This window comes from Columba livia, chromosome 2 (assembly GCF_036013475.1).
Source record: "Columba livia isolate bColLiv1 breed racing homer chromosome 2, bColLiv1.pat.W.v2, whole genome shotgun sequence".
NCBI lineage: Eukaryota > Metazoa > Chordata > Aves > Columbiformes > Columbidae > Columba > Columba livia.
Window position 1 is genome coordinate 54,880,931 of NC_088603.1, and position 27,225 is coordinate 54,908,155.

At 40.3% G+C, this 27,225-nt stretch overlaps 1 protein-coding gene across 3 annotated transcripts in view; it reads right to left on the reverse strand.

The window, feature by feature from the left end:
• POU6F2 (POU class 6 homeobox 2) overlaps nt 1-27,225 on the reverse strand; it is a 305,926-nt gene that overhangs the window by 177,313 nt on the left and 101,388 nt on the right. For all 3 annotated transcript variants that reach the window (XM_021291174.2, XM_065052010.1, XM_065052011.1), the window contains exon 3: nt 52-143. In XM_021291174.2, coding sequence (XP_021146849.2) covers nt 52-143 — 92 coding nt within the window. The remainder of the gene's footprint in view (nt 1-51; nt 144-27,225) is intronic.

A 27,225-nucleotide genomic window follows, 5' to 3' on the forward strand; every position in this document is an offset into this window, starting at 1 on the left:
TACTTTTCATCAAATTTCACATCTCAGTTAGTCGAAAGGAAAGATACTGACCTGAGGCCCAACAGGGAATGCAGGATGGGACTGACTGGGTTGGTGCTGGTCTGCTGGGCTCGTGTCAGGCAGCACCGTGTTTCCTCTGGCCTCTGAAATTCAAAGAGCAGATTGACTTTAATATCAAGCCCAGGGACCGGCACATTACCTTCTACTCTGATGTCACATAACATCAAGCTGAAAATGATATGTTAAAGTGCTTTATCAATAACTCAAGCACTCAAATCACTTATCAGCTGCATAAATTATGCTAACATTCATTCAGGCCAGCCAGCTCATTCAAGGAGCTACAAAAATCTGACAGCAGTGAAACTGAAGCTATCATCAACCCAGCTAATGTGGGTTGCATTATACATCAATTTACATACAGAACATGAGCACTCCGCGTGTGTGGGAACTGCATTTTTTACGCTTAGGTGAGCATCAGCCATTCTAATTTCTGAAAGCAAAAATTATCTGAAAAACAATCAAGTCACATCTACTTTGCATCTTAATAAAGTATTTTCTTTTGTCAGTTACTGAGGCAGCGAAGGCTGTATTATATGCACTAAAAAGGCATTATGAAAACTGAAAACAGGTATGCACCCAAATGACAGCTTGTTTTATAAATTGCATGTGGGGGGCGAGCAAAATTCTCTAAACCCAAGGATTTCCAGCATTTATTGAGATGATCAATATCCAACAATTGAACTGTATGCTGGGCACTAATGACTCTCTGAGCACAGAACACAGTCCAGCCCTACTGGATTTCACTGAAGTCTCAAAACAGATTTGAAAAGGAGAAAGAAAAACGTCCTATCCATTGGAAGAAAGTACCAAGATGTTTTCAAAACTATGTCCCAACCTTCCATTTCCTCTGGGTGAAGGACTCGCATTGATTCACAAACTTTTTCAGGCACGATGAGGCCCACATTTATCTTCGAAGCTGAAAGAATGACAACAGGTATCAAAAGTAGCTGCAAGAGCACTGTGGTCTCTTAAAAAGAAAATCCTGGCAACGGCATCGGGTTTCCCGGCTGGTACAAAAGCTTCTTTTCTGCTATTTTTTTCAGCTAAAATACTGTTCTAAGTAAACCTTAAGGAGATGCTCTTCTCCAGCGTTTGTCCCATGGATAGCTAGTGCAAGACAATTCAAAACCGGTTTATTGGCACAGCCTGGTGCAGCAAAGAAAAAGGAAATGATTCTGTCATACTTATAAATTTTAAAGAGGGTATTATCAGCTCATTTAAAACAAATTCTTCTATATATTCTCCAAGGGGACAGACTTATAAATAATGGAAATGTGGGGGAAAAAAATACTTCAGCACATTAAGGTACAAATAAAATTGACTGCTACGTATTATTCAATTGACTTCTATCTCTACAGCAAAGTGTCAATCAAAACAGCATTTTAGAATAGGATTAAACAATAAAAGTGCAGAGTTATTATGCAGAAGTCTGAAAACCTGATTAATTTGTAATATTTTTGTGTGGTCTCAAAAAGTCAGAAATGGATGTTGCTTTGGGAATACTTACAAATGGTCTATTGAAATATCTGATTTGGAACTAATAAAAACATGTAGACTTGCTGACATTTTATAAAGTGAGTTCTATAAAAATATGTTTGGCATTTTAATGACCACTTTCATTTCATAATGAGAATAGGTGACCTACTATAATCAGTGAGGGCTCCAACAATTGCTTAATAACACACAAAAAGAGACCCAGTCACTAAATCTTTTATGTGTAATTTACTCATCTGAGTCACTTGAAAAAAAGAAATGTAACTAGATATGCGAGATTCAGTGAAAACTCTTTCTTTCAAATGCGTTACAATCATAGCACTGCTGCCACCCCTAAGACCAAAGATACATTTTCTTTAGTAGGGGTTCTTCCTACACAAAACAAAGTGCTATGTTACTAAACACAATTTTACCTTTGGTAATGTCCACATACTGTTACAGTGGTTTTTTTTTAATCTCCTCATCACCGCTGTATGTATAAAGTTATATTAGATCAAAGGCTCAATACCAACAAACATATCAGTCCCCATCAAGATCAAATCTTATAAATCAATTTTGTTTATGCAATTTTAAGGGCTTAGAATTTTGTCTGTGTGTGTGATTTAATTAATATTAAAATGAGCTCCTGAAAATCTGTCATTAAATTGTCCTATGAAAGCCTTGGGAGAAGAACAAAACTGGAGTAAAATATTGACAAGAATTATGTTTTATTGCAACTACAATAGCTTGAGCTCTCAGAAAATAAATAAGAAGTTCTGAATAAATATGCCTATGCTTTCCACGGTGCAACTATCCTAAGAACCACTGTCTTCTGTTATCTGTACCCTAAGGATTTGGCAACATTTCGTCTCACAAGCTGTATGTAGTACAAGGGGGTTATACAGGACCATAAAGCAAAAATTAAATACACTTATTTCCTTTCGCATTGCACTGATTGGAATCACTTAGGATTGCATTCCTTTCATACGGTCACTCATTGCAGATGATGTATCTTTTTATTTCAGTGCTCAAATGCTCTGCCTGCTGCTTCTAGCTCCATTTCCATATGATGCGGGCATCTCAGCAAAGCAGCACACACATGTGCATGAATGCGGTCTTACATAGCACCCTATATGAAATTATGCCCACTCAACTCTCAGACCAAAATTCTCACGTTCCCCTTTTGTACTGCTTCTAATCTACCTGCTGTACAGCCACTCATGAGTCGAGATTTTTTTCAAAATGCACAGGAAAATCTGCCTGCTGGGCGGGCAGTAAATACAGCAAAGCGAGGATTTGGGGGTTAAGTTCTGTTGCATCACACAGGGTGACAGCATTTGTTCCTTACTGTACACAATCTTCAGCCAGACGCACAGGTCAAAGCTCCTGGAAAGGCAAGGCAGAGCACAAAACACAGACAGAAGGCTACTTTTATGCTGTATAATGTTGACCGTGTGGATTCCCTGATTTCAGGGGATCTGAGGAGTCGGGAGAGCTCTGTGTCACAGCTACTATTTCTGATTCACAGTCTCATTGCTGCTAACTTGTAAAAATACCTTCATTAAAACCATTGCCCTAAACCGGCAGTGCACAATCCCCTGCATTGTTTTCCCCCTCTGTTTTACCACCTCTGTTTAGGAGTTCATTAGTTCCAGATGCTGGAATGACCTCTGCAGGTAAATTATTCCCCTGTCCAAATTCCAGTCGTCACTAATAAAAGTGGCCTGTGAAAATTTAGCCTAGATTTTCCACTTGTCCAGATCCAGGCCATCACCTCCTGTTAGGTTTTCCTCCAACGCTGCTCAGCTTTCTACCAGCAAGGGGCACAGTGGCGAGGAACCAGGACTCACAGCATTCCCTATGGAGCTGGGCAGCTACCAGCAGCATCTTCTCTCTTCACTACGACTATACTCTCAATGACACCTCCAATTGCTGCTGCTCATGGGGCAGGGAGCAGGCAGCAACAGGGCACCTACTCTGGACAGAGAAGAAATTCTCCATCACACTGTCTGTCCAAGCAGGTTGCTGAGACTTCTCTCATTTATAAGCAACTGCTGCCATCGCAGCCTAAGTCAATGAGTTTGCTCAGTAGTACCGTATGAACAGACAGGAGTGCCACTGTCATGGTATGGCCATGACTGTAGACAAGGCTTTAATATTTAATAAGCAGTATTCATCATATGTGATTCATCATAAATTAATTATAAATTATATAATACATACACTCACCTCTCATCCCACCAAGGGGCTGGGAGGGCATGACACAATAAAAAATTGAAGCACACTGTAAACATTGTAAAATAACCCTCTTAAAATAAAATATTATTTAAAATAAAGCTAAGTAAAACAAAGGCAACCTTCTTCTCCCCTTATCAAAAAGGAGGCAGAGGGAATTCCCCAAACCAAGCGAAAAACCTTGTTGAACAATACCTGGTTTGAAAACAAGAAAACCACAAGAGAAACACTGGAAGGAAAAAAAAAAATCCACATCACAAGGCCTCTGAGCCACATACAAAATCATTATATAACTATAAATGCACTAGTTATAAACAGGCTTTCCACAGTTTACTTCCTTTTTGTTTCTTACACACCTTCAGAAACACAACAGATAATTCAGTTCTAAATGCCTTTATCTCCCAGTGCCCCACAAAGGATGGAACGCTCTAATCCCCACTTTGCAAATGAGCAAAGTGGACAGAAGGACTCGGATCCAGATTCTCAAGCCAGCAAGATTTATGCAGCTAGATCTCCCCAGCTGGAGTGACGCTGTTCAGGAAAGCACGAGTCAAAACACAAAAGGGCTCTGTGTCTCCTTGGCTGCTCCAGGGCTGCCAGCAGCTCTGTGCTCCCCAGCACCCACAATGGGATGCGCCACCCGTCCCAGCGGCCCTTGTCTCACACCGGCTTGGACGCCTGCGGGGAACCTGCAGCTGACCGGCACGTGTGTCTACACCAAAGCGGATTACGGGATATAGGATGGAGTGCATTAAACACGTACATCCAGCTCTGTCCTGGATGTCCCAGCTCATCTGCAGATGTGTGCTTGTGGCTGCTCTGAGGCGTGCGGCGCACGGGGGTCTCCTCTCCAACTCTGCACCAAAACTTACTCAAAGCCAGTGCTCAAACCAAAGCACAGGACTGGCCTCAGCAGATGATCTGGACATAAATAAGTCCCTCATGGTCTTCAAGAATTAATTCAGTGTCTCTCGCATCTGTATCAGAACCCAGGAGTTGCTGGCCCACCTCTCTTTAGTACTCAATGCTTTTGAAAAACAAGCAGGATCAGATTTAATAATACTACATATTCAGTAATCAAAAGAATACATAAATCCTTCCAAGATACTCATTTAAGCAAATATTTTAAACAAGTCAACATTAATAAAAGAATACAGCATTTCAAGCAACATATTAAAATCCTTAGATACAGTTCCACAATGTGACATTTAATTACTTGTATTTATCTCTCAGTAACTGTAACAATAAGAAATCAAGAGTAGACGTTTTTTCTTACTCGTTGAGTGAACTCACATTAAAGATATAGCTTTAAGAATGGAATCATCAAAGTGAAAATACCGACTGTGAGAAAATAGTGTCTTACATTTTTAAAACTAATAAGCTCACGGTCTAAGCATATAATATAGCTGCATTTAGATCATAAGCCATATTACCAGAAGAAAAAAGATAACATTTTTAAATGAAGTAAATAGACCGACTGACAATATTCAAATTTGGTATGGTGTGTGAAAGTCCATCATCTCTAATTAAAGTAACTCAGCTCTTCATTAAATGAACCCTTAATTGTTAGCAATTATGCCAGGAGCAATCTTGCTGAACAAAATTTAATAGCTGAAAGAAAAAGATGCAGCTGATAATGAAAAAAACGTTACATACCCTCCAAACAATCCTCAGTCTGCCATGATAAACCATATTGTTGTTCTTAATTTCACTACTTTCATTTTCCTGCTGCCTCAGATGTTGGACATGAGGTAGGAAACCTTTCCAAATCCCGTAATTTTAAAACCTTAGTAATCAGATTGCTACACAGAATTTCACAAACATATCTAAATTTTACAATACTTGCAGGAGAGAAAATTGAGATTTTATGCTGAATCCATTTTACATCAGTATTATCCTACAGTTATCAGAGGGGATATTCCTGTTAGCTCAGCAAAGAAAATCAGTCTCGGAAACTAAATAAGAATAATGAATCACCCGCTGAAAGGTATGAATTTAAGCTTGGACTTCTCATATTTAATTCAAGTAGTCAGATAGTTGTCTTCTTCCAGTCCATTACCAAGATGTGGCATACAATTCACTTATCTGGATTGTATAAAAGTTCTCTAAGTATCAGGTTATCCCACAGATCGTTAAGCAATTCATCTTTTCCTGTTGACCTCTACTTCAGATTCTAAGCTTTTATTTTGAGGTGATTTCAGCCTCAGAAAGAAAACCAAGCACTCAGAGATCTGGATGCATGCAGAACTATCACCAGTACCTGTTCACTCTGAAACCTAACAATGTTGCAATGTCAATATCATTACTTTACTGTTCGATCATTTTAGCACAACATACAAGTACCATGCTTATCTTCCACAGCATCGGATTGTCTCAGCTTACAGAAGTCTCACTCCTAATTTTCCCCTACAAAAACCTTCTAGTTTACCTTTGAAAATGTTTGTGGTGTGATAAGGAAATGCCATATTGATCTACCATATTGACATATATGTCAATGCAATATCCTGTACAGAAAACCTAAAATCCTGCATATCAAATAGATTGAATTAGACAGCAGAATGCATATAGCAGATTTGCTTTACTGACTGTATCATTCAGTACTTAAGTAAAATCCCTCAGTTTTACACTTATCTGAAACTGCCACACAGTTGCTATTGCAAAGCCACCAAAATCACTGCAAAGCTCAAAATCATTCTGCCAGCAGAGCACAAAATCTTGTCTTTCCCTGGTCCCTGGGGATATTTTCTCCTAAAGGGTCTTCTGCAAGACACATAAGGTAGCCAAAATCACTGTGCTCATTACCCATAAGCACAGAGTCTGGCTTGTATTTACACACCTGCATCTTTCTGCATCAGGACTGATAACATTAAAACTCCATGACTGTTTACAATGAAAATCAGGTTATTAAAGTGATTCATATTAGAGAACTTCTCCTGGGCAACCAGCAGTTATATTTACTACCAAACAAAAAAGCTACCATACCGAGGCACAAAAATCACAGATAATGCAAAAACCCATCTTCCACAATTGTCTTAAATTTTCTTCTTTCCCATCTTTATTTTTGCTCCTCTTTCATTGTTCTTGTTTTTTCTTCTTTCTCTTTTCCCCAAGTGAGATTTTTTTTTCTTACTGGTGCCTATATGAATATTCTTCCACTTCAGATACTTCATGTGAGAAAAGAAGCGTCACTACTGCAGAAAATGTGAAGGGATATAATTGCAAAAGTATGTTCTTTATTCAAAATAGACTTATTCTACTTTTCTTCACCCCCTACGTACAGTGCATAAAAATCCCTTGTTAATGGTACATACATTTTTTATGAATTGGACCCTTCATATTGAGAGTTCTAGTTTCTTTTATACTGTACGCATTAGCACAAATATAATCACATTAAGGTCACAAAGACCCTATCAGCTTTCCCTGAATTCATACAACATTTCATACTCACTGTTTGCTGTTAGTGCCAGTGAATGCAACGATGATAAAGGTTACTTACCAGAAGATGGACAGTGGAATGCATTATTATTTCATGTTGGGCAGCTGATCCCTAGCTAAGAAGGGCAGGAGGCTTCTCTAAATTAAACTTTCCTTTCCTTCCATCCCTGGAAGCTTACTAAATGCCAAAGAGTGAGCACATTAAAGAACATCTATTTTGGGACAACCGCTACAGCTTGCCATCTTTATAGCTAACTAAGATTTCTTTATGATTTTTACAGAGTTTATCTATGCATGCAGAGGACAAGCTTTCCAGAAAAACCCCAGCTTCCTGATGCTCACCCTCCCTATCTGATTCCTATACCCTCCCCAAAATAAGTTAGACTATAATGATATCTTATAGTCATATACATTGCTGTTTGCCTGGAGAGCCTTGCACAATTTACGTATTATGGGCTTGGCTGCTGGCACTCTGGGCTACTGAAAGTCAGGCAAAACGTGGACAGCATCTGGTACAGAGTAATTCAGGCTTCTGGGTGGAACAAAGGGGTCGCATGTCTGACATCTTTTGCTCTTTAGAAGTTACATTGATAAACTTATTTACAAAGGATAAGGCACGGGTAGGTGGCTGATACCAGAAATTTAACTCACGGTTTTGAGACCTTCCAAGGACTGGAAAGAAAAAACCATAACATGGAGAGGGGATGAACACAGTGTCCTACCAGTCCTCTGAGAGAGCTTGTTTAGAAATTCAAATAATCTCTTTTGGTGAGTGGGGAATATCCAGTTAAGGGAGGAAGCATTCAGTTAAACCCAGTAAAAGCACCTGGCACTTAGATCTTCAGCAAAGCCAGCATATAGCAAAATGCACCCCACAACACATGTAAACTTCTGCTGGAGCATCCTGATCAGCAAGTGTCGTCAGGCCACAGTGGTTTATCGCTCCTGCTACTGAGTTCACTGTCTGTTTTCAGCCCTGTGGTGTCTTTAACAATTTCACACTCTCTGCTGTGGTCTTTACACAGCCCTGTGGGGCAGCTCCATCAAGTGTCTCATTACAGGTTGTTCAGCTGTTCAGACTTTATTGAGACTCTTGAAAGAGCCATCCCACAGAGCAGCATACTGTAGGAGTCCAGTCGACATCCAGGAGGAAACCTCAGCAGCGGCAGCAACTTTGTATGCAGGAGACAATGCTCCCAGATCAGACTAAATCACAAAACTGGCAAGTCTACATTATAAACCTATTTAGCTGCACATGTACCTTCAGAAATTCCTAGCTACAAAAATTCAACAGCCCTCCCCCTTCAAAAGCAGCCTGTGCCATTTGATATCTGCAGCAAGTTCTCGTGATGTGGCTCAGCAGGGTGAGCCATTATTTCAAATGAAAGTGTTGGCTGGGAGCTGCAGAAACTCGTGGTATGCATGCGTCCTGATCTTGTAAATCCTAAACGGAATTAACTTCTGTCTCTTTATTATTGCCTGAAATCAATTGTAGTGACTATTTACAAGGAGCTTTTGCTAGGAGTTCCTAAATGCTTTATATTTATCTGTTTTTAAAGAGCATTCAGCCTGCCAACCAGGTCTTGCAAGCTATGTCAAGACTGACCGTCACTAAACCAAGTTTAAAACAGCATGGGTCCTGCACCACACCCAATGTCATTCCCTCTCTCCTCTGTAGACTAAAAGCTAAAAATCTATTTAAAAAAAAAAAAAAAGCAAACCACACCAAAACAAACCTGAAGAACTAGTAGTCAGCAATATCATCCTGTCTGTCTCGTGAATTTGAGCAGCTATTTTCCAGACAATGATAGTATAGCACTCTTCAGCAACCACTAAGATGGTCTTTCACACATTAAAAATACCCTAAAACAGAACTGCAGGGCAATGACCAAGCGGTTTACCTCCTGTAATATGTTGATCCTGCCTTTACGTGAGTCAGACGCCCACCAGATTTCACATGTATTGGATTAGTTCTTTAGGAAAGGTTAAGAATATACCAGAGGTTAAAGAAGCTTTACACGTAAGAGACATATATCCAGGACAGTCATACTGCACGAAAGATCTCCTGGTTAGCAACGCCTTGTCATGGCAAGACCTCTCTGTAACAACATGCCGTGCAGGAAGGAAAAAAGCAAAAAGAAGCCACACAGCTCAGCTTCGCCAAAATACCAAGTGGCAGGCAACTTGCTTCAAAGAGTGAGAGAGGGCACTGTGATTCATCCTAACAGGATTAAATTATATGGAATATACAAACTGTTTCCAATCCATGAAAACGCTTGTGTTCATCTAGATATGTATGCCTCTCTATATATAGATACATATTTTAAAACAAATTAGTTCCCTACATCCCTTTCATCTTTATATTATTGTTGTGTTTATTTTTTCAGCATTACTGTAATTGAAAAATATCTACTGGTAAAAGATGCTATTAATTTAAGTGCATTCATAGTGTGTTATGTCACTAATAGACTTAGGTAACATTATTCTTTTATCCTTTTTACAAAGCATTATTTTATTGTCCTCTCATTTCTAAGATTTTACTTCCACTTAAAGTCAAGTAGAGTGAGGGCTTTGCAGAATTCTATTATATTATTGTCCTGTCATTATTCTAACTCCATTACACAACAACACAAAACCAGCATCAGCTTCCATTTGTCATATTATTTATTTTGAGGATTATGTCAGATCTCAGACTATGTGTACGTGCCTACTAAACATAATTTGGAGTTGGGCAAAATGTAATCGCTGATTCCTTCTAAAAATGCTTGTAAAGAAAACATTTTTTAATTATTCTGTACTTTCGTAAGAGCTTTGTTATCTGATTTTTACCACTACAACACTTCAGAAGAATCCAGCTATATTTACAAAGAAAAAAAGCCAATGTCTAGAAATGCAAACAGACAAACAGATTTGAACTTTTTTGTCCATACTCACAGCTGAGCTGAGAGAAGCTGGTCCTGCTGTGGGAGCCACACAGCTGTGCTCACGAGGTGCTCTGTCCATGCACTCTGTGTGCCTCCCCAGCACAGCTGTGTGGCTTCTAGGCAGAAGCCGTCTTGTGTCTGGCCACAGTGGAGCACAGAGGACCTGGAGCAAAGAAGACCCTGGGCCCACCTTTCCTACAAGTCCGATCTTTTGGCAGACAACAAATGGTTCAGCACATCTGATGTGCTTTATGGGGGTGGAATGCCATGGCCTTCTTAATATCTTAAGTGTTCTCGGTTTTGAGGATATGCAAAAGACAGCCTGGTTTGGTTTGAAATAGCCAAAACTTCCACCATCCATCTCTTATGGCTACCATAAAGGAAAGAAGGCTCAGGTACTAATCTGGCAAAAGCAAGGTTTAGGCTCAATGCCAAAACATCACAGAACTCCTATAAGACCTCTACCAGCTCCTTTCATCTCACACACACAGAGTGTTGTTGGACCCTCAGAGCTCAGAAAGTTCTGGACCAAAGAGGCATGTTGATTAGAGGGCTGCATCAGCAGGTATTGCCAGCATCCCAATTCCTCCAGTCTCAGACTTGTTCTCATCTGACACTACACTCTCTTCATGGCAAACACATGTATTGGACGTGGTGCAGTGTTTGTGCAATTGGGCTCTGGAGTTGCCCCACCTCCTCATCGAAGGAATCTGCACTCAGATATCTGGGATAACTTCTTCTTGTCTTTGGGACAAAGCCACTGCACGTCTCCGTTGCACCCTCACATTGGCACAAAAAGCTCGTACTCTCATCACCTCGCCTCTCTTTAACTCTCTGCACATACTGGCTACTGAAGGACTGCTGAAGGAAGCAAGATTGGCTGACTACTGAGTATATAATCTCAAACTGGGTTCTGGTCACAATCAGTCAACCCATTAACCATCACTCAGGTTGCTCACTTTGCCATTCTGTAGGGGTTGTTGATTATTCAGATGATAACACACTAAGTAGATTTCACTCAGCAAAAGATGTCTGGGTTCAAACCTTGATCTGGATTGAAAACACACTAAAAAAAAACCCGAGCAAAAGCCCAAAACCAACCTACCATGTTCTCAGTTAAAATAGTATTTAAAGAGCTTCCAGGGAAAATCCAGCCTTTTACCATAATATATACGACAGTTGTACACAGAAAACAAGATGCAATAGGTTTTATTTTAGTCATTGTGAAGCACACCACTTGAGTTAGTGTACATCACACATGTATTATTATAATAGCATTGTTTTTACTTAATGTTATTCTAATGACTTTCCTCCAAAGAGCATTTGTGGACACCACAATTCCCTACATGGTAACAATGGATAAACATCAGCTTGAGAAATGCAAGTCTATATTATTTATGAAGCTGCAGTTCTCCTGTAAATAACCCAGTTGTTAAAATGATATGTATCTGTGTAATTGAGTCTTCTGTATACAAATAAATAAGGCTTTATTGCAATGTCAGAAGTTAACAGACCAGTCAATAAAATCAATAACTCACTTTTTCTTGCTTATATATCTAACTTTTCTCCACCTTTCCTATGTCCTCTGTTTGTTCTGGTTACATATTAACACTCTGAAGGATATATAGCTCTTATGATATTGTTTAGTAAATGGTGGTCTAAGGAAAAGACTGAAGAAACACCACCTCAGCAATTTAATATTCTGTCTATTTATTGTGTATTTTAAATAAATAAATAAATCAGGGAGAAAGAAACTGTCTTGATCCATACATCAGAGTGATAGAGGTTTTTAATGTGGATGACTACATGAAGGTCTAAGTAAATTAGGTTCATATTGATACATTTAGCTGAAAGTGCTCCAGGCCTGGATTGCATTATTGTATAACCACTGTCAAAATCACACTGCCAGATTATAACACTGTGCTGCTTATGCCTCTATGGTTAAGGATGTGTCAGCATTTTCATTATGCTCCCCATTTCTGAAATATTTATAACTTAGCTATAAAATTTGCTTTGGCCTGAAACTTGATGAACCATAAGCCAGATTCTACAAACCTTTACTAAAGAAAGTTGACCGTTTTATTTCAGTGAGTGTGTTTCCATGAGTGGGGTCCTGCCAGATTACAATCCAAGGTCAAAGTTTATAAGCGTGGTTGGTTTACTTTCTTAATGAAAAGAGGATTTGTTCCCTTTAAAAATATTATTTAACAAAAAAAAAAAAAAAAATATTGAAGCACTAGAAGATAAGGCTTAATTTTGTGATGTGATTAGGTACCTAACTTGATAGTCTCTTGTTTTCAGTATGAAGAAGAAGAAAAATTAACAGCAAGGCTGCTGCAATGTAAAAACTAGCCATGGGGCATATGCACTAAATTTTGTTCCACTAATTACATTTTCTTGTGGGTTTTCATCTGGGATCTAGCACACCTCCTAAACAGCATAAAATTGGGAGGGCTCCAAATGAGCCATTCTCATCTATCAGGAATACAAAAGCTATCTTATTATGTATGCCCCATACAGGCTCTTCATTCAAAAATATTTTAACAGATGTCACGCTGGATAAATATAATGGCTCATCTGAGGCTTAGAAACACTTTACTCACAGTAGAAACAAATTTGGGCAGCATTTTTCAAATTGAGTTAAGTTCTTAATACACACCCACAGGCTTACTTAGACTTATAGATACAATATCTTTTTCTTTCATCCTCCTTAGCTAGCTGAACACGTGATCTGTTATCGATGAAAATTTTCCTGTTCTGATGCTGCTCTCTTGGTTCACTGCTGAAATACGTCCTAACTCTGCATTGGGCTTTTGGATGAGATTACTGTGGAGCACTGGTTGCAGGACAAATGCAGCAGGACAAACAAAACACAACACACACACAAAGCCTACAGGAAATGCTTCTAAGATAGATACAGAGTATAAATCCAGTTGATGAGCAACAGAAGACAGTTTGGGATTCATTATGGAGTTTTGTTTGAAGAAGACTTGCACTTCTACTTTTGCTGTCCCTCATGCAGGAAGGTGTTGCAGTCACCTGCATTTGGCTCAACACTGTAAAGGTCTCGGTAAACAAGTTCACTCTTGTGAGCAGACTCACTGCAATAACATGAGCATGAGGCACTGGTGATGCTTCTTTACGACCTCAGGCTAAGACCCCTCTGTGCACAGAGTGAGTGGGTAGTACTACCCTAAGGTCTTAGAGAGGTTGCAAGGCTTCATAAGAATTTAAATATTTTATTTTAATTTACATGTTGTTGGTTTTTTCGGCATTGAAGAACCAGGCTGTGACATCTGGGCAGATACAAGTACACAATTAATATAGAGTGGTATCTACTGTGAAGAGCATGACAATTTCTTGCACAGAAGTTACTATCTTCCCCATAATTTTCATTTCATGTCATATAGTAACACTGACACAAATTATGGCAGTAAGCTACAGGCTTGCTGCCTTATAGTAAAGTAGAATGTTTCTCTGACTTGACAGTGCGTGCGCCTGACATAGCAACTTGGAGGAAGGCAGGATGGTTGTGCTCTGACTTGTGCTGGGGCCGGAGGCTGTCACAGCGGGCTGCAGGCAGGGACACTGTGCTTTCTCAGTGCAGGCCGCACCGCGGCTGGGGACTCCAAGTGCAGTCCTTACCTGCAGCATGTCCACACCGGGACCCCTCAGCAGCAGTCCTGTCAGCCCAGCTGCCCTGAAATCTGCATCTGGAATGTTGTGTCCAGTTCTGGGCTTCTCAGTTCAAGAAGGACAGGGAACTGCTGGAGAGAGTCCAGCGCAGGGCAACAAAGATGATGAAGGGAGTGGAGCATCTCCCTTATGAGGAAAGGCCGAGGGAGCTGGGTCTCTTTAGCTTGGAGAAGAGGAGACTGAGGGGTGACCTCATTAATGGTTATAAATATGTAAAGGGTGAGTGTCACGAGGATGGAGCCAGGCTCTTCTCAGTGACAATCAATGATAGGACAAGGGGCAATGGGTGCAAACTGGAACACAGGAGGTTCCACTTAAATATGAGAAGAAACTTCTTCTCAGTGAGGATGACAGAGACTGGAACAGGCTGCCCAGGGAGGTTGTGGAGTCTCCTTCTCTGGAGACATTCAAAACCCGCCTGGACACATTCCTGTTGTAACTTCATCTGGGTGTTCCTGCTCCAGCGGGGGGATTGGACTAGATGATCTTTCGAGGTCCCTTCCAATCCCTGACATTTTGTGGTTCTGTGAAATACCAGTGGGCTAAGTGGGAAATGGCTGCGGTGCTGCCTTGCAGCACACAAAGTGCTAAGCAAGAGGCCAAGCAGCATGAATATCAGTTCTCCTAATCCATGTGCAGCAGATTTAGGGGCTGACGGGGTGCAACACAACGGAAGAAAGTTCATCTCACAGCATGTCTGTTGGTAATCACTGTTTTTAGCAGGGTTTGATCTTTCTGTGACAGCCTTTCTACGGATAGCTCCCCGAAATCCTAGGCCAGCATCATCAAGTCAGGGAGAGCCATTGCTAAGACTTGGTGAGTTGTTTGAGCATCCTATAGACTGTTGACCTCAGGAGAGGGGTCTGCCCTTCAGACAGAGATGGCAGCAGTGGCTGCTGTCTGCCTATGGCATCGGGCAGCAGGCTGAGCATGCCTCTGTGCCTGAGCTCCGGGCATTGAAATAACTTCATAGTAGAACTTCAGGCTGACCCACTATGGGGGAAACAGCCCACGGAACAGAAAAAAAAAAAGTGGTTTAGTCACTGCAAATAATAGCAAGTAAATTTATGTCTCATATCTAGGTAAAATAGGTGCTGTCTTAACCATCATTTCATTTTGAAGCACATGGTCTAATGGGGGAAGCAAGAATATGCACCTTTTATTTATTTAAAATGAAGAGGTCACAAGACTATAAAAATAAGAGTATGGAGTGCAAATCTATAATTCTGAGCTCTTTTTCTCCCACTCTGGTGATCTGTGACAAACATCACAGAGCAAAGCACACCATCCCTTCTTATACAGAAAGACCTTGATAGTCAATGGTTTTTAATCACGTAATCTCAAAGATACCCTGTAATCCTTAGAAAAGTCCTGCAGATATCAGGGACAAAAGCACTCCTACAGTGATCCCAACTTTTTTCTCCATGGCTTTTCACTGGGGCTGCACTCTCATGACATGCATTTGAAGCCTGATACCTGACGAACTTCCAAGAAATAACTGGTCTCAAGCTACAGCTGATTTCCTTGGCTCTCCATTACTGCTCAGCCTTCCCCTTTTTCTGAGCTGTATTCCTCCTCTTTTATGAGCATTCTTGTACAAAACCCCTCAAAGAGTGACTTAGAGAATATTAAAAATATGTGGGGTTAATTGCTTCCGTTTTTAAAGGCAGGGTGGCTCTTGAAAAGAGGTTACGTTCAATGCAGCATATAAGGCAACTTTTAAACCCAGTGTTTTCTGACAGAAATTCTGTACTTGGAATTAAAAAATATTTTGTATTAAAATGGGAACACTGGAAGAAGTCAGAGCAAATGGGTGACAGACGCTGCCACTAACACAAAGATTTAAAACATATCAGGACATCCCTGAGGCTGGAAGCCCCACACACTGGACCTTTCCATGCTGGAACAGAAAGTAGAATTTCCCTGTTAGACGCAGCTCATTTTGCGAGGATACTTTCATCCTCCGCAAAGACAAATATTTTCAAACACTGTATCATATTCATACTCTTCTCCTGTACTTACCAAAGACATAAATACCTTAATATTTCAAAACTATAATATAATGTAATAAGATTCAGCATAATAACATCTATCAGAAAGGACAACTTAAAGGAAAAGTATTGCATTTTCTGTATGAAAGGATATATAATGACCATTGCCTAGAAATGGATCAATCTAGTTCCAGTGGAGCAGCTGCATAAGCATTCAAAACAGCAATAACTACAAGCTCTGGTGAGGTACTTTTCTTCCCAATGTCATTCATTTTATCCCCCCTGAGCAAGGCTGAAAGCCGTGATGAAAAATCACCCAAAGACAGCTTTCTCTTCCTACTTCCATGCCTGAAATTCTTGATTTTACTAATAATTCTCAACTGGCTAGCCATTTTCAGATGTAACACATTGTACTGAGTCCAGCTGGAACCACTACAAATCCTGATTTTTATGGGTCTACAGAGTTTGAGAGGTAAATGCACACTGGGACAAAATTACACATAGAGAATTCATACTTTAAAAAGTTTTTTGCTGTAAAATGTTTTTACCATTTAATTTGTATACAACTGATGGGAATAATGCAGGTAATGAAAAGGGTAACTGTCATCATTCTCCTCTATTAATAAACTTTTAAGTCATTTCAATGGAACAGAAGAGTCAAGGCTGAGGTTTTGTATTTGGAGATATGATCTTACTGAATTGCATGCTACAGAGGACCAAACAGAATTTTCCAACACATTTTTACCCAACACTTTAACAGACAACTTGATTCCAAACCAATATTTGAATTTAAATAACCCTCAGCTTCTCTAATATGCAGCAGATTATGGTTATTCTCAAGGGGTCCACTGAAAAATTGCAAAAGGTCATGACAGGAGTGTCATATACCACGACAAATGCCACAGCCACACTTAGTCAGCTCTCAGTCCTCATGTACCACAGGTTTTCGGTTTCTGAACCCCCAAACATTTTCCAGAGTAGATGTGGAGTTGTTCATATAGTCTCAGTCTAAGTACAATAGGTTGTTTCTCTTAAGCCCCCAAGCGCACAAAACAGAGGCTAAAATTCCTTTCCGAGCTCCTCTAGGAAATTCACATGCTCTGGGTCCATTAATTTTCCTGAACTCATTTGATAGCTTTTACTGATTTTGCAACACAAAACTACCGAGCATTCCTACAGATAATGCCAGTGAATATCAAGCCATTATCACTCACTTTAAATAAATGAAAATAAATACTAATTATGCAGTAATGGCAGCTGACAGCATTATTAGCATGAATCTGTTTCTGCTCAGTTTCCCTTGAGGGCTAATTCCTCAGAGCTAAAGGAGGGGTGAATTCACATCCCAAACTGATCAGTCAAACACAACCCACAGTCAGGAGTTTTGAACTGGACTCACTCACCTGACAGACCTGTCCAGTCCTCTCTCCATGTGCTACTGCAGAGACAAAAACCTGAGAAGGCATTGGAAGTGATCACCCTCATCCTTCCGACTAACAAGGACTGTTTTAAACAGCCCAACTCCACAGTCAGTTTTGTGCCAAACTCCAGTCCTCCATGGAGCAGACAACAGCAGTGAACACCGAACCAAAGCAACCCTTCTGGCAAGGATTTTTCCATAGTCGCCCCTCTCACCCGGTGGGACTGAAGCAATGGTCCCGGGTGGATGTTGGAGTTTCTTAGACTTCATCATCACTGTGGTAAGTACACTCCAAGAGTGCAAAACACTTAGGCCTCACTACTGTCTTCTTGGCTCAAATATTTCACAACCTCTTTTGCATCCAGTTTTTCCCAAGTCCATTTCTTTGGCATTCCCTAACATTTATGTAGAATCATGACTATTTCAGCTTCTGCCACCAGGTAACCCTCTGCTTTCACCTGAAATCTCATCACTTTGTCAAGCTGTTAGGGCCCATTTGCACAAAAGACCCAAGACAGTCTGTGTGGGAACACATTGCCTTGCTACCTTCTGAGATACTGGCCTGAATTATTTTCTGCCCAATAAACCATGAATTAAAATGACAACAACCTGTATTAGAACTAGGATGATTAGCAAAGTATTAATTTTTAACCCTGTCAGTCAGTTCAGCAGCAACAATGGTGTTCCATGAAGTCTTCCCAGTCATTACTATGATTTATATTCTTCGAAGGGTTTCATTTGTAAATGGTACATAATTATTACCACACTATACTAATCTGCATTACAGAATAGGCAAAAGGCCCTGCCAACTATTTTTCCTCTCATAGAAGCACTTGGCAAATACTTTTTTTTCCCTGAAAAGGACAAGTCCAGGGTTAGTAGACTTCTTCCGAGTTTACATCCAGTTGGCCAAATGCTGCTCTCTGACATTCACGCAGTTCAGCTGAATACAGGAGAGCTCCTACGGATCACTCAAAAAGATGAACCCTGTGAAGGTCTAACTGTCCTCCAGCTCTGTTGGGAGCTTATAGATCTGGTCTTGACATGTGTTAGATTAGGCAGGCATGCATCAACATCTACTGTTCAATTCTAAGCATACGTGTTTCTGCTTAATTTCAATATAACTATACACACACCAACACATACAGGCATGGGGATTAAGTGACAGCTAAACAAAATCCCTTCCGCATGCATATTTTTATGCTTAAACATCATGTCCTCTGCAAAGAACATGAAGGTGCAATGGCATATATTCTGCACCTAGTCCATGTGTTTATGCGTCTGCTACAACATGATGTGCTGGCATCCCTTTTCACACGCCTGTGTGGAGACCCAGCTGGGGGAAATGATATATTGGCTGGAGTGGGGAGAATACAAGAAAAATAATCTTTACAGCAGGATGGGCTCCTTGATCTGGTTCACCACATGGGATCACTGCAAAGGGCAGAGCAGGGTCAAGGTGGAGTGAGGAAGCTTAAACAGCAGTACTACTGAAGGTGTCAATGGCTATTTCTGCAGAAAGGATTCATCTTTGGGTTTCTACTGATGTGAACGGTTCAAACACACATTCAGGGACTTACATTGACAGTATATTGTACCAGTCACAAAACCCAAGCCTGTGAGATTCTACTCTGGCAGACAGAACTATAAACAACTTCAAGCAGCAAACCAGACTGAATACCTTGCTTTCAAATTTTTGGACAGGCACACCATAATGCAGTTGAAAAACCTTTGTATAACACTCTATCTGCTCCGGATTCTCATATGTTCATTCCAGAGGGTAGGAAAGCTTGACAATGTAAGTTTTATTCAAAAATTCCTCTTCTCATGGAACATTGCTTGCCTCCAAACAGCACAACACAGCAGTGCAGAGTGGTTGTGTTTGCCTTCTCACAAAGACGACAGCATGCATTTCACCAACAGCAAGCAGAGCTGGTACGTCCAGACACACAAAGGCATAGATTACTCAGGCTGGCAGCATGAAACATTGAGCCTGGAAATGAAACTGGCAGGAGGCCAGGAGATAAGATCCAGAGTAGCTCTTTGTATTCTAATACACGTGTCTGAATCAGTGCTCAAACCAATAGAGTCCCAACGGGTCTGCAGTCTTCCCTGACACCCTGTTTGTTGACATGTTGCTCAACTCCATGTTGGCCAACACATACGCTGCTCTGACAGCGGGTTCCCAGGGAGCTTGTCGTGATTCTGAGTGCTCAACAGTTTTTAGACTTTACAAGCCCGCCTCTGCTGATTTAAAAAAAAAAAAAAGCCAAGAGGATCTAGATGATTTAACACACCTGTTCAGTCAAATTGCAGTTTTGATCCTGAATTACATACATCTACTCTGCAAAGCGAATTTGTCCTCTATGAGATTTTCTGCATTCTGTTGGCTAGAAATGCTCTATATGGGCAGTGAACTTACGTTTGCAGAGCATGACACAAAATTTCAATACAAAAGACATTCTTTTACTTCCACAGGTTTGAGTCAGCATGTCAACATCAAGCCATCTTCTTGTAAAGAACCAGGAGGAGCACATGCAAAGAGTCGTGTTTGCCAAAGTCCCAGCAAGTGCTCAACCATTCCATCTATGCTCTGCAGGAGGGATCAGTGTTCCATCCACTTCTGACTTAAACATTTCTTTAGACATGCTCTCATCATCCCTGGAATCTGGCAATTCCTTCCTACCATAAATTTATCATGTACTAAAAAGTGCCTTGGTGTTCAGATATGTAGCAGACAATTCAAATGAGACAAACCACCACTGTTTAAAATCAGCCTAACGTGAAGAAGATAACATACTCTCCCATCACTGTTAGCCACAGTGAAAATTACTCAGCAAAGCAACTCCTGTGACTCGCATTATCAACCTATATACAAATCCCTTTGCCAGCCTGTTGTACGTACAACGCTGTTGTGTACCATTCTGTTTGGAAATGTTGTTTCTGTTCCACGGCTGAGCTGGTGCAAAATGGTCCCCACGTTCTCTGAAAATGACAATCCATGGCTGCCTTTTTCCACTCTACATCTGCTTCCCCAAGTCTCCCTCAACTATCTCCCTGCTAACAGGAGAATGAATTTATTGTTTTTAAAGTTTTCACAGACACTAAATCATGCAAATCTAGTTAATCACTGAAAACCCTTTTCCTGAATGCTAAAATTCCTCCTGTTGGATAGTAATGGTACAATCCTAACCATGCTCAGGGAAAGAAAAGGACACAAAAGCTTATTCATTTTTGGTTGTGTGGAAATTCCTCATAGATCTCCAGTGGCCATACAGATTAAGATTTGTCCATTTGTTTTATTCCCAAGAGAAGCCAGGAAAAGCCTGAAGAGGAAAAAAAGAAGCACGCATGGCAGAGCTATTTTCTCTCTTTACTATGTTCTCCCACCTGTAATCTACATAGAAAAGAAAACTGAGTTCATGAAAGGTTTGGAAGTCTAGACACTCTGCAGTCAACCACATTAAAGACAGGGTTCATATTCAACCTACCACCTGAGTATACTTAGCTCTTCTAACCTGAAACAACAGAGGAGTTCAGCTCTCTCCTGCATATATTTGTTTAGACGAGTAAAAAAAGGAGAAGAAATAAGATGTCCCCCACCTATTTCACTGATGGGGAAACTCGGGCACAGGGAGTATATTGGCCATGATCTTGCCAAAGACTGACCTGTCCAAGATGATGCAAAAATCCATCTCAGAATTGGAACTGACCTGTTCTCTGGAGCTGTTTTGTGCCTAGGCTCGAGCTCAAACGAAAGCAAAAATAAACCACAAAACAATGATAAATGGTATTGGCAGCTAGGAAAGTAGAAAACTGACTCATGAGAACACAAAGTTGCACATGAGATAATTGCAAACATTCTTCCCAAGAAACCTAAAGAAAAACAAGCCATAGAAACTCAAAACATTCGGCACAAATTGATGAGAAACAGCAAACCAGATAGTTTTAGGTTTTTCAAAACAGGTGATGATAGATTCTCTCCCCCTAATGGGACAAGTAGTAAGACTCGACAACCTTTTCTAAGTTTCTGAGTCCTCTCTGTGTTACCCCCGTTTTTCCCTTCAGAAGATGTGAGATGCTTTTCTTCTTGAGCCATAGAACATTCATTGGATTCCGACTCTTTCCACTTCATCCTCTGTCTTATCCAGTGAAGTGCACACAGCCCTCTGATCAGTGGACAAGATCATTCTGTAGTCATCCAAGGTAGTTGTCAAGGGGCTGTATTTAAATATGCAGTGTTTGCAACAAAGGAATAAAACCATGAAAGGTTATTAAAAAATTAAATGCAGCTATAAATTAATTTCTGTAATCACTATTCATTAATATTTAATATATTTATATAAAGGATAAATCTCCTCAATTCCCTAGGCGTCTTGCATTTAATAATGTGGAAACAGCTTATCTCCTTCCTGTTGCTGAGACTGGATTTGTAATAACTAGTAATGTTAAATGTATTTTTTAAAATCAATAATAAATAAATACATAAACACTTCCCCCCAGAATGCTCCTGATGTTATTTACAAAATTAAAAAAAAACAACTACAGAATGCCAAGGGACTTCATAACCATTTCATTACTACCTTCCTAATTGTATGTGGTGGAACTGCATAATCAGTTTATTGAAATTGAAATCTTTGAAACTGATTCTCCCTACAGACATTAACAATAAGCATCCTGTGCAATAACACAGTACTTAATGTAATATAAACATTATATGCACCAAGCTTTAAACATCCCTTGGCTTTGCCTGCTGAAATTGGACATTTTTAACACTCTTGTGTTCTGCCACTGCATTGAATCAAATATCTAATTTACAGACTGCAAAATACAATATTCCCATATTACAATAAATAAAGGAAGATACATTCAGAAAACACACACACACAATAGGTATGAGGATAAGCAAGACTACATTTAATAAAGTGGAAATGAAGCAGACTCTTCTAGGAAATCTGAATGGATTTTGATGCACAATATGAAAGAAATTGCTTCTGCTTCCCACTGTGTCCCTGCAAATAACTAGGCTGATACTACACAGGCTGGATCCAACTTACTTCTACGTAGCAAAGGGACTTTACTCTTGTGAGTAGCTCCATTCATACAAGCAAAAGTATTTTTACTCAAGTGTATACCAAGATATCAATAGGATTTCTCTCTAAAGAGAGGTTCATATTTTAGTTTGCAGGATTTAACATGGTAGCGAGTAACAATAAGACTAAGAAACATTCACCTGCACATTCTCAAGTCAACATTAAGTCAACACAAAGAACTCAAAACCAAGAGAGAAATGTTGTACTTTTATCTGCTTTCATTTTCAACAGCAAATAAGGAAAAGCAGAGATCTTATTATTATTTTTTTATGACAACTCTTGCAAAGGTTTTTACCTTTTTTAAAGAACAGGAAAAGGTTTTTGCGGGGGGAAAACTCTGGTGGGTTCTGATAACATTTTTTTCCAGGTGCCTCAAACAATACAGTGAGAAAAATCTTTACCAAACGAGAGTTCAATACTGCAATTAAAGAGGACTAGCTGGTTCTGATAATATTTCCAATAATTAAAAAAAAAGAGAAAAAAAACAAACCACACATACACAAAAACAAACAAACAAACAAACACACACTGAAAAATAAAGTTGCTGCTTCTTCTCTATAGCTCTGTCATCATGTGCCAGCAATGGCATGTAGACACTGAAAAAGATAATTAAGATTAGGCCTATTAAATCATAGGATTGTTCAGTTCTCTTGTAGCCTTCCCTTAGATCCAACACTGATGGTGCATGATACTACAGCATCACAAACCAGTATGGGACTTCACAACCAGAGGCAGCCAGCAGAAGTATCAGCTCTGCTTCTGGCCAGGGGACCCCAGAGTTGAGCACAGCATTTCGCAACATTATTTTATACTTTTAAAAAACGTAACAGTTTTGCAAAGGCACGCAAGCGCATTTAGAACCAGCACCATGCTCAAGCAAAGCCTCAAATTAGACTTTCTCCCACCACATAGCTGGATGTCGCATCACAGGTGAAGAAGATGGCTGGTGAGTCTCTTAAGAACCAGAATGGCAAAACAAAGGTAATTTTAAACACGGAGGGTCCAATCCAATATCACTCAGTACTTTCTGGTGTCAGCACGAGCACATAGACATAGCACTGTCAACTTGGGAGGAAACATTCTTCCACAGACTTGACAAGAGTGTAAATGACTGCAGAAAGCATGAGACAACCCAAAGCCTTGCCCAAAGCATGCTACTTTGACCCCTTAAACCTCAGTCTGGCAAAGCACTTGAAACACATAAGCCTCCCAAAGACAGAAGGGTGTGGCAAGGCCAGCGGAAAGACCGATTGATTTGAAAGATGATTGTTGGACAAGGACCATTTGGCTATATGTGAAGTACTGGTTTATAACAGAAAGATTTGTCTGCCGCCTTTAAAACATTAACATGAACTATGAACTGGAAGAGAAAAATTCAGTCAACTGAATTCAACTATACTTCCTACTCAATGGGTCCATCCTCAGTTAAAACATCAGTGGGGAATCACTGTGCATTTGCACCGGCTAAGAGCCTATTGAAGACAATCTAAGACAGAAGCAAACCAAAATGGATGTGACAATCAAAATATCAAAAGCAAAACAACAACATTAATGCAAGCTTAATGCAAAAGGGATGCAATTTATTTTGTTGCTCATAGTGGCTTTTTTGAATATGGCATAAACCACTGGAAGCAGGCTGGGTGCTTTTAACAAGTTTTGTTTTATTCAGTGAAATATTATTTATTCAATAAATTTCAGAAATAACCTGTTTGTCATAATACACATGTGCATACATATATCTCCCCCACTTCCTCTCTCCTTTTTGAGTAAAATTATCCTCAGATCACCTCATATACGGAAATGCAAGCAGGCTGACTCCTACACAAGTAGAAATATAATATTCCTCCTTCTTCCCGCAGTGTTAGTTTATGCTTTAGCATCATTCTGAAGAATAAAGAATTACAACAGAAATATTCCTCTAAAAGTCAGTCCCCTTGACCGTCCCGTCTTCAAGCAAAATTCTGCATCTGAAGTTTGCAGCAGTTATGTGTACCTAGTTGTAAAATGTGTTAAAGTACTCAAACTACATCAACAGTTTGTTTTTAAACACCTGTTACCATTCTGTAAATCATTCACCTCAAGAATCTGAAACATTTCCAAGGTCAAAGCAGATTCAAGAAATTAATCGAACGGGAACTTGCAGTTCTATGGCTTGAATTTTTTTTCTACCATCTAAGAAATAAGGAAAAGGCCTGAGTTGCAAATCTTGCTCCTTTTATTTTGCTACATCTGGCATTTTCCACCCAATTTGTTAAAATCTAATGCTGCAATATCTATGTTGCTGGGATGGGAAGAGAAAAGATTTTCAGAATTGCACCACAAATCAATGCATTTTCAATATACGTGTTCTGGATGGATGAGATGCAGAGAACGAATATTTACAATTAGGAGGATCACGTCTGTCACTGGGAGACGGAGATGTAATGCACACGGGTTAATCTTACTATGCCATGGCAAGCCTATAAAGAAGTGAAATTCCTATCAAAGAGCATGGCATTCTCCACTGAACTTTTGCAACTGAAAAAAACATCATTTAGAATTACACGCAGCTTTCAGGAGAGCATATGCGATGTCTGTCTGCACGCGAGCAATACACCCTGCTAGTGAAAATGGACTCACCGAGCTGGGAGAAGGGGCCAGCAAGATGCCAGCCAGCCCTGGATTAGGGGCAGGATGAGTTGTCTGTTCAGCTGCAGACTAGAAGTCCACAAACATGAGCATGAAGAGGAAGGTCTTTCACCTATTTGCTATGAAACAGACAGGTAATTGCCCCAGAATGTAAAATAACTCCTGTTAAAGAGTGCCAGCTTGTCATGGAGACAGCCACTGGGGTAAGTCACCCCCAAAGGAGTATCTGGTCACCTGATGGGAGCAAATCAGATCAGTATCCAATACAGAAAGGCAAGAGCGTTCTCCTCTTCGTTTCCTCTTGTCTCAGGAGCACACTGAGGCAGGTAGAAATACTCCCTGACTCACCAAAATTCAGTAAAGGGGACCCCCAAGGGAAGCTTGAACTAGATTAGGTTTGGAGCTTGGCAGCAGAGCTGCTTAACAGAAACAACAGCATGCTTTAAATAAAAGCAGTGGTGTGTTAAAAATCACTGTGCAAAGCCTGTTTACCTGTCCGATTTCTTCATGTTTCTTTCTCTTTCACTTCCCCCTCAATTCCTCACATAAAATAAAAAGCAGATTTGAAGGTAGAAGGCAAACCTGAGGCTCCACCAGACTCCAAAAGCTCACGAAACATGCAAGAGTTCAACACTTATTTCTTTGGACTGCAATGTGGTAACTTTCTAATGGGGCTTGGCCAAGACACATGCACAGAACTGTGTCTTTAGTGATGGACTTGTATAATATCTGAAAATGGTAACTAGGGGGAAAAGCAGGTTGTTATTAGAGTATTCATAAGACCCTAAGAAGACTTTTAAGTGAGAATATAAAGGCGAACAGGTCCTTCCCATTACTCCTGTGCTTGAACGTGTTTCCAATAAGACCAGTGAGAGAAGCTCCAATAGACGTCAATAGGAACCATATGAAACCCCACGTCTTCCTCGGAAGCATACTTCACTGCTGAAGCACTTCCTTCACGCAAATGTAATCAGGAGATGAAAAGTAAAAACTATGCCTTTCTACAGCTGCAAAGCAAAGCTGGTTAATAAAAGCCTTTTCCTCAGGAGGACAGCAATCTAGATTTCTTTAAGTATGGTACACTCTGTATTTCCTTTGTACCGGCTCAGTTCTCCTTTCTATCCTTCTTAGTCAGCATGCCCAAATTGTCAGGGAGAGTGGCAGCACTTCGACAGGAAAGGCCACTAAAGCTGCTTACTACTATCTATTGTCATGATGTGCAAGCTACGTGACCTGTTTTTCCTATTTTCCCTCTCTCTTACACAAAACACAGGGGAGGAGGGAGGGAATTCAGACCACGACTTGATACATAAAGAAAATCCATTTTGCTAAGGAACTGATTCCTTTTGTTATTACTTCCATGAGATCCATCACCAGAGGACTCTCTCACATCCCTGAGACACGGGACAAGCTCTGGAGTGGAAGGCACATTACCTCGGCAGAGAGATAGAGGACACAAGGCTCCCTCTGCCACGAGGAGGCACGAGGTCTCTGGGGATGGTGGACGGGGCCGCCCACAAGCAGAGGCGCCCAGGCCTGGTCTGCAGAGCAGGCACCGGTTCCAGAAGCACAGGTGCTATCTCCTGCAACACACTTACGCAGTGTCAGACACAGCACTTAGCTCTGGCTGCCACAAGGATACAACTACTACAAAGTAAAAACAAACAAACAAACAGCGACGCTCATGGACCAGAATAACAGGCAGCAGTTTTTCTGCACGTACAGTATTTTAAAATAGTTTAAATTGTCCAGTACATACTTGACACGAGACCTGTGAGACAAGCAAGTATGAAGTATCCTTCTGGTCACAATAACAGGTAGGGAAAGCCAGAAAAGAAAGTCGGGAGTGTTCTGTCCAACTTATGATTTGAGGTCTTTTGACTAGCTGTCCCCATGCTCCGATCACTAATCCTTGCATCCAACAGCTAAGGAAGCTCCATGCATGTAACACTAATCTTATCTTGATGCTAGAAGCAAAACAGATCAATACAGTATTCATAACCTGATGTATGACTACAGTATTGATGCAATTTATCTCGTGTGTATCAATGACTTGCTATTTCTATTTTGTTTGCTTCTTTATATATGCAAAATATATGCTGTCTAGTTCTTGTATATGTTCATTTTTCCATCCTGTAAAAACAAAGAGAATGAACAAAAGGCTTTAGGAAAACTCCAGCCCAGCAGTATCATGGTTGCTTCAGCACTGTAGGGCTCAGTCCCACCAGACGCTGAGCCACAGTCTGGTTTAATGGAAATTTGGAACATTT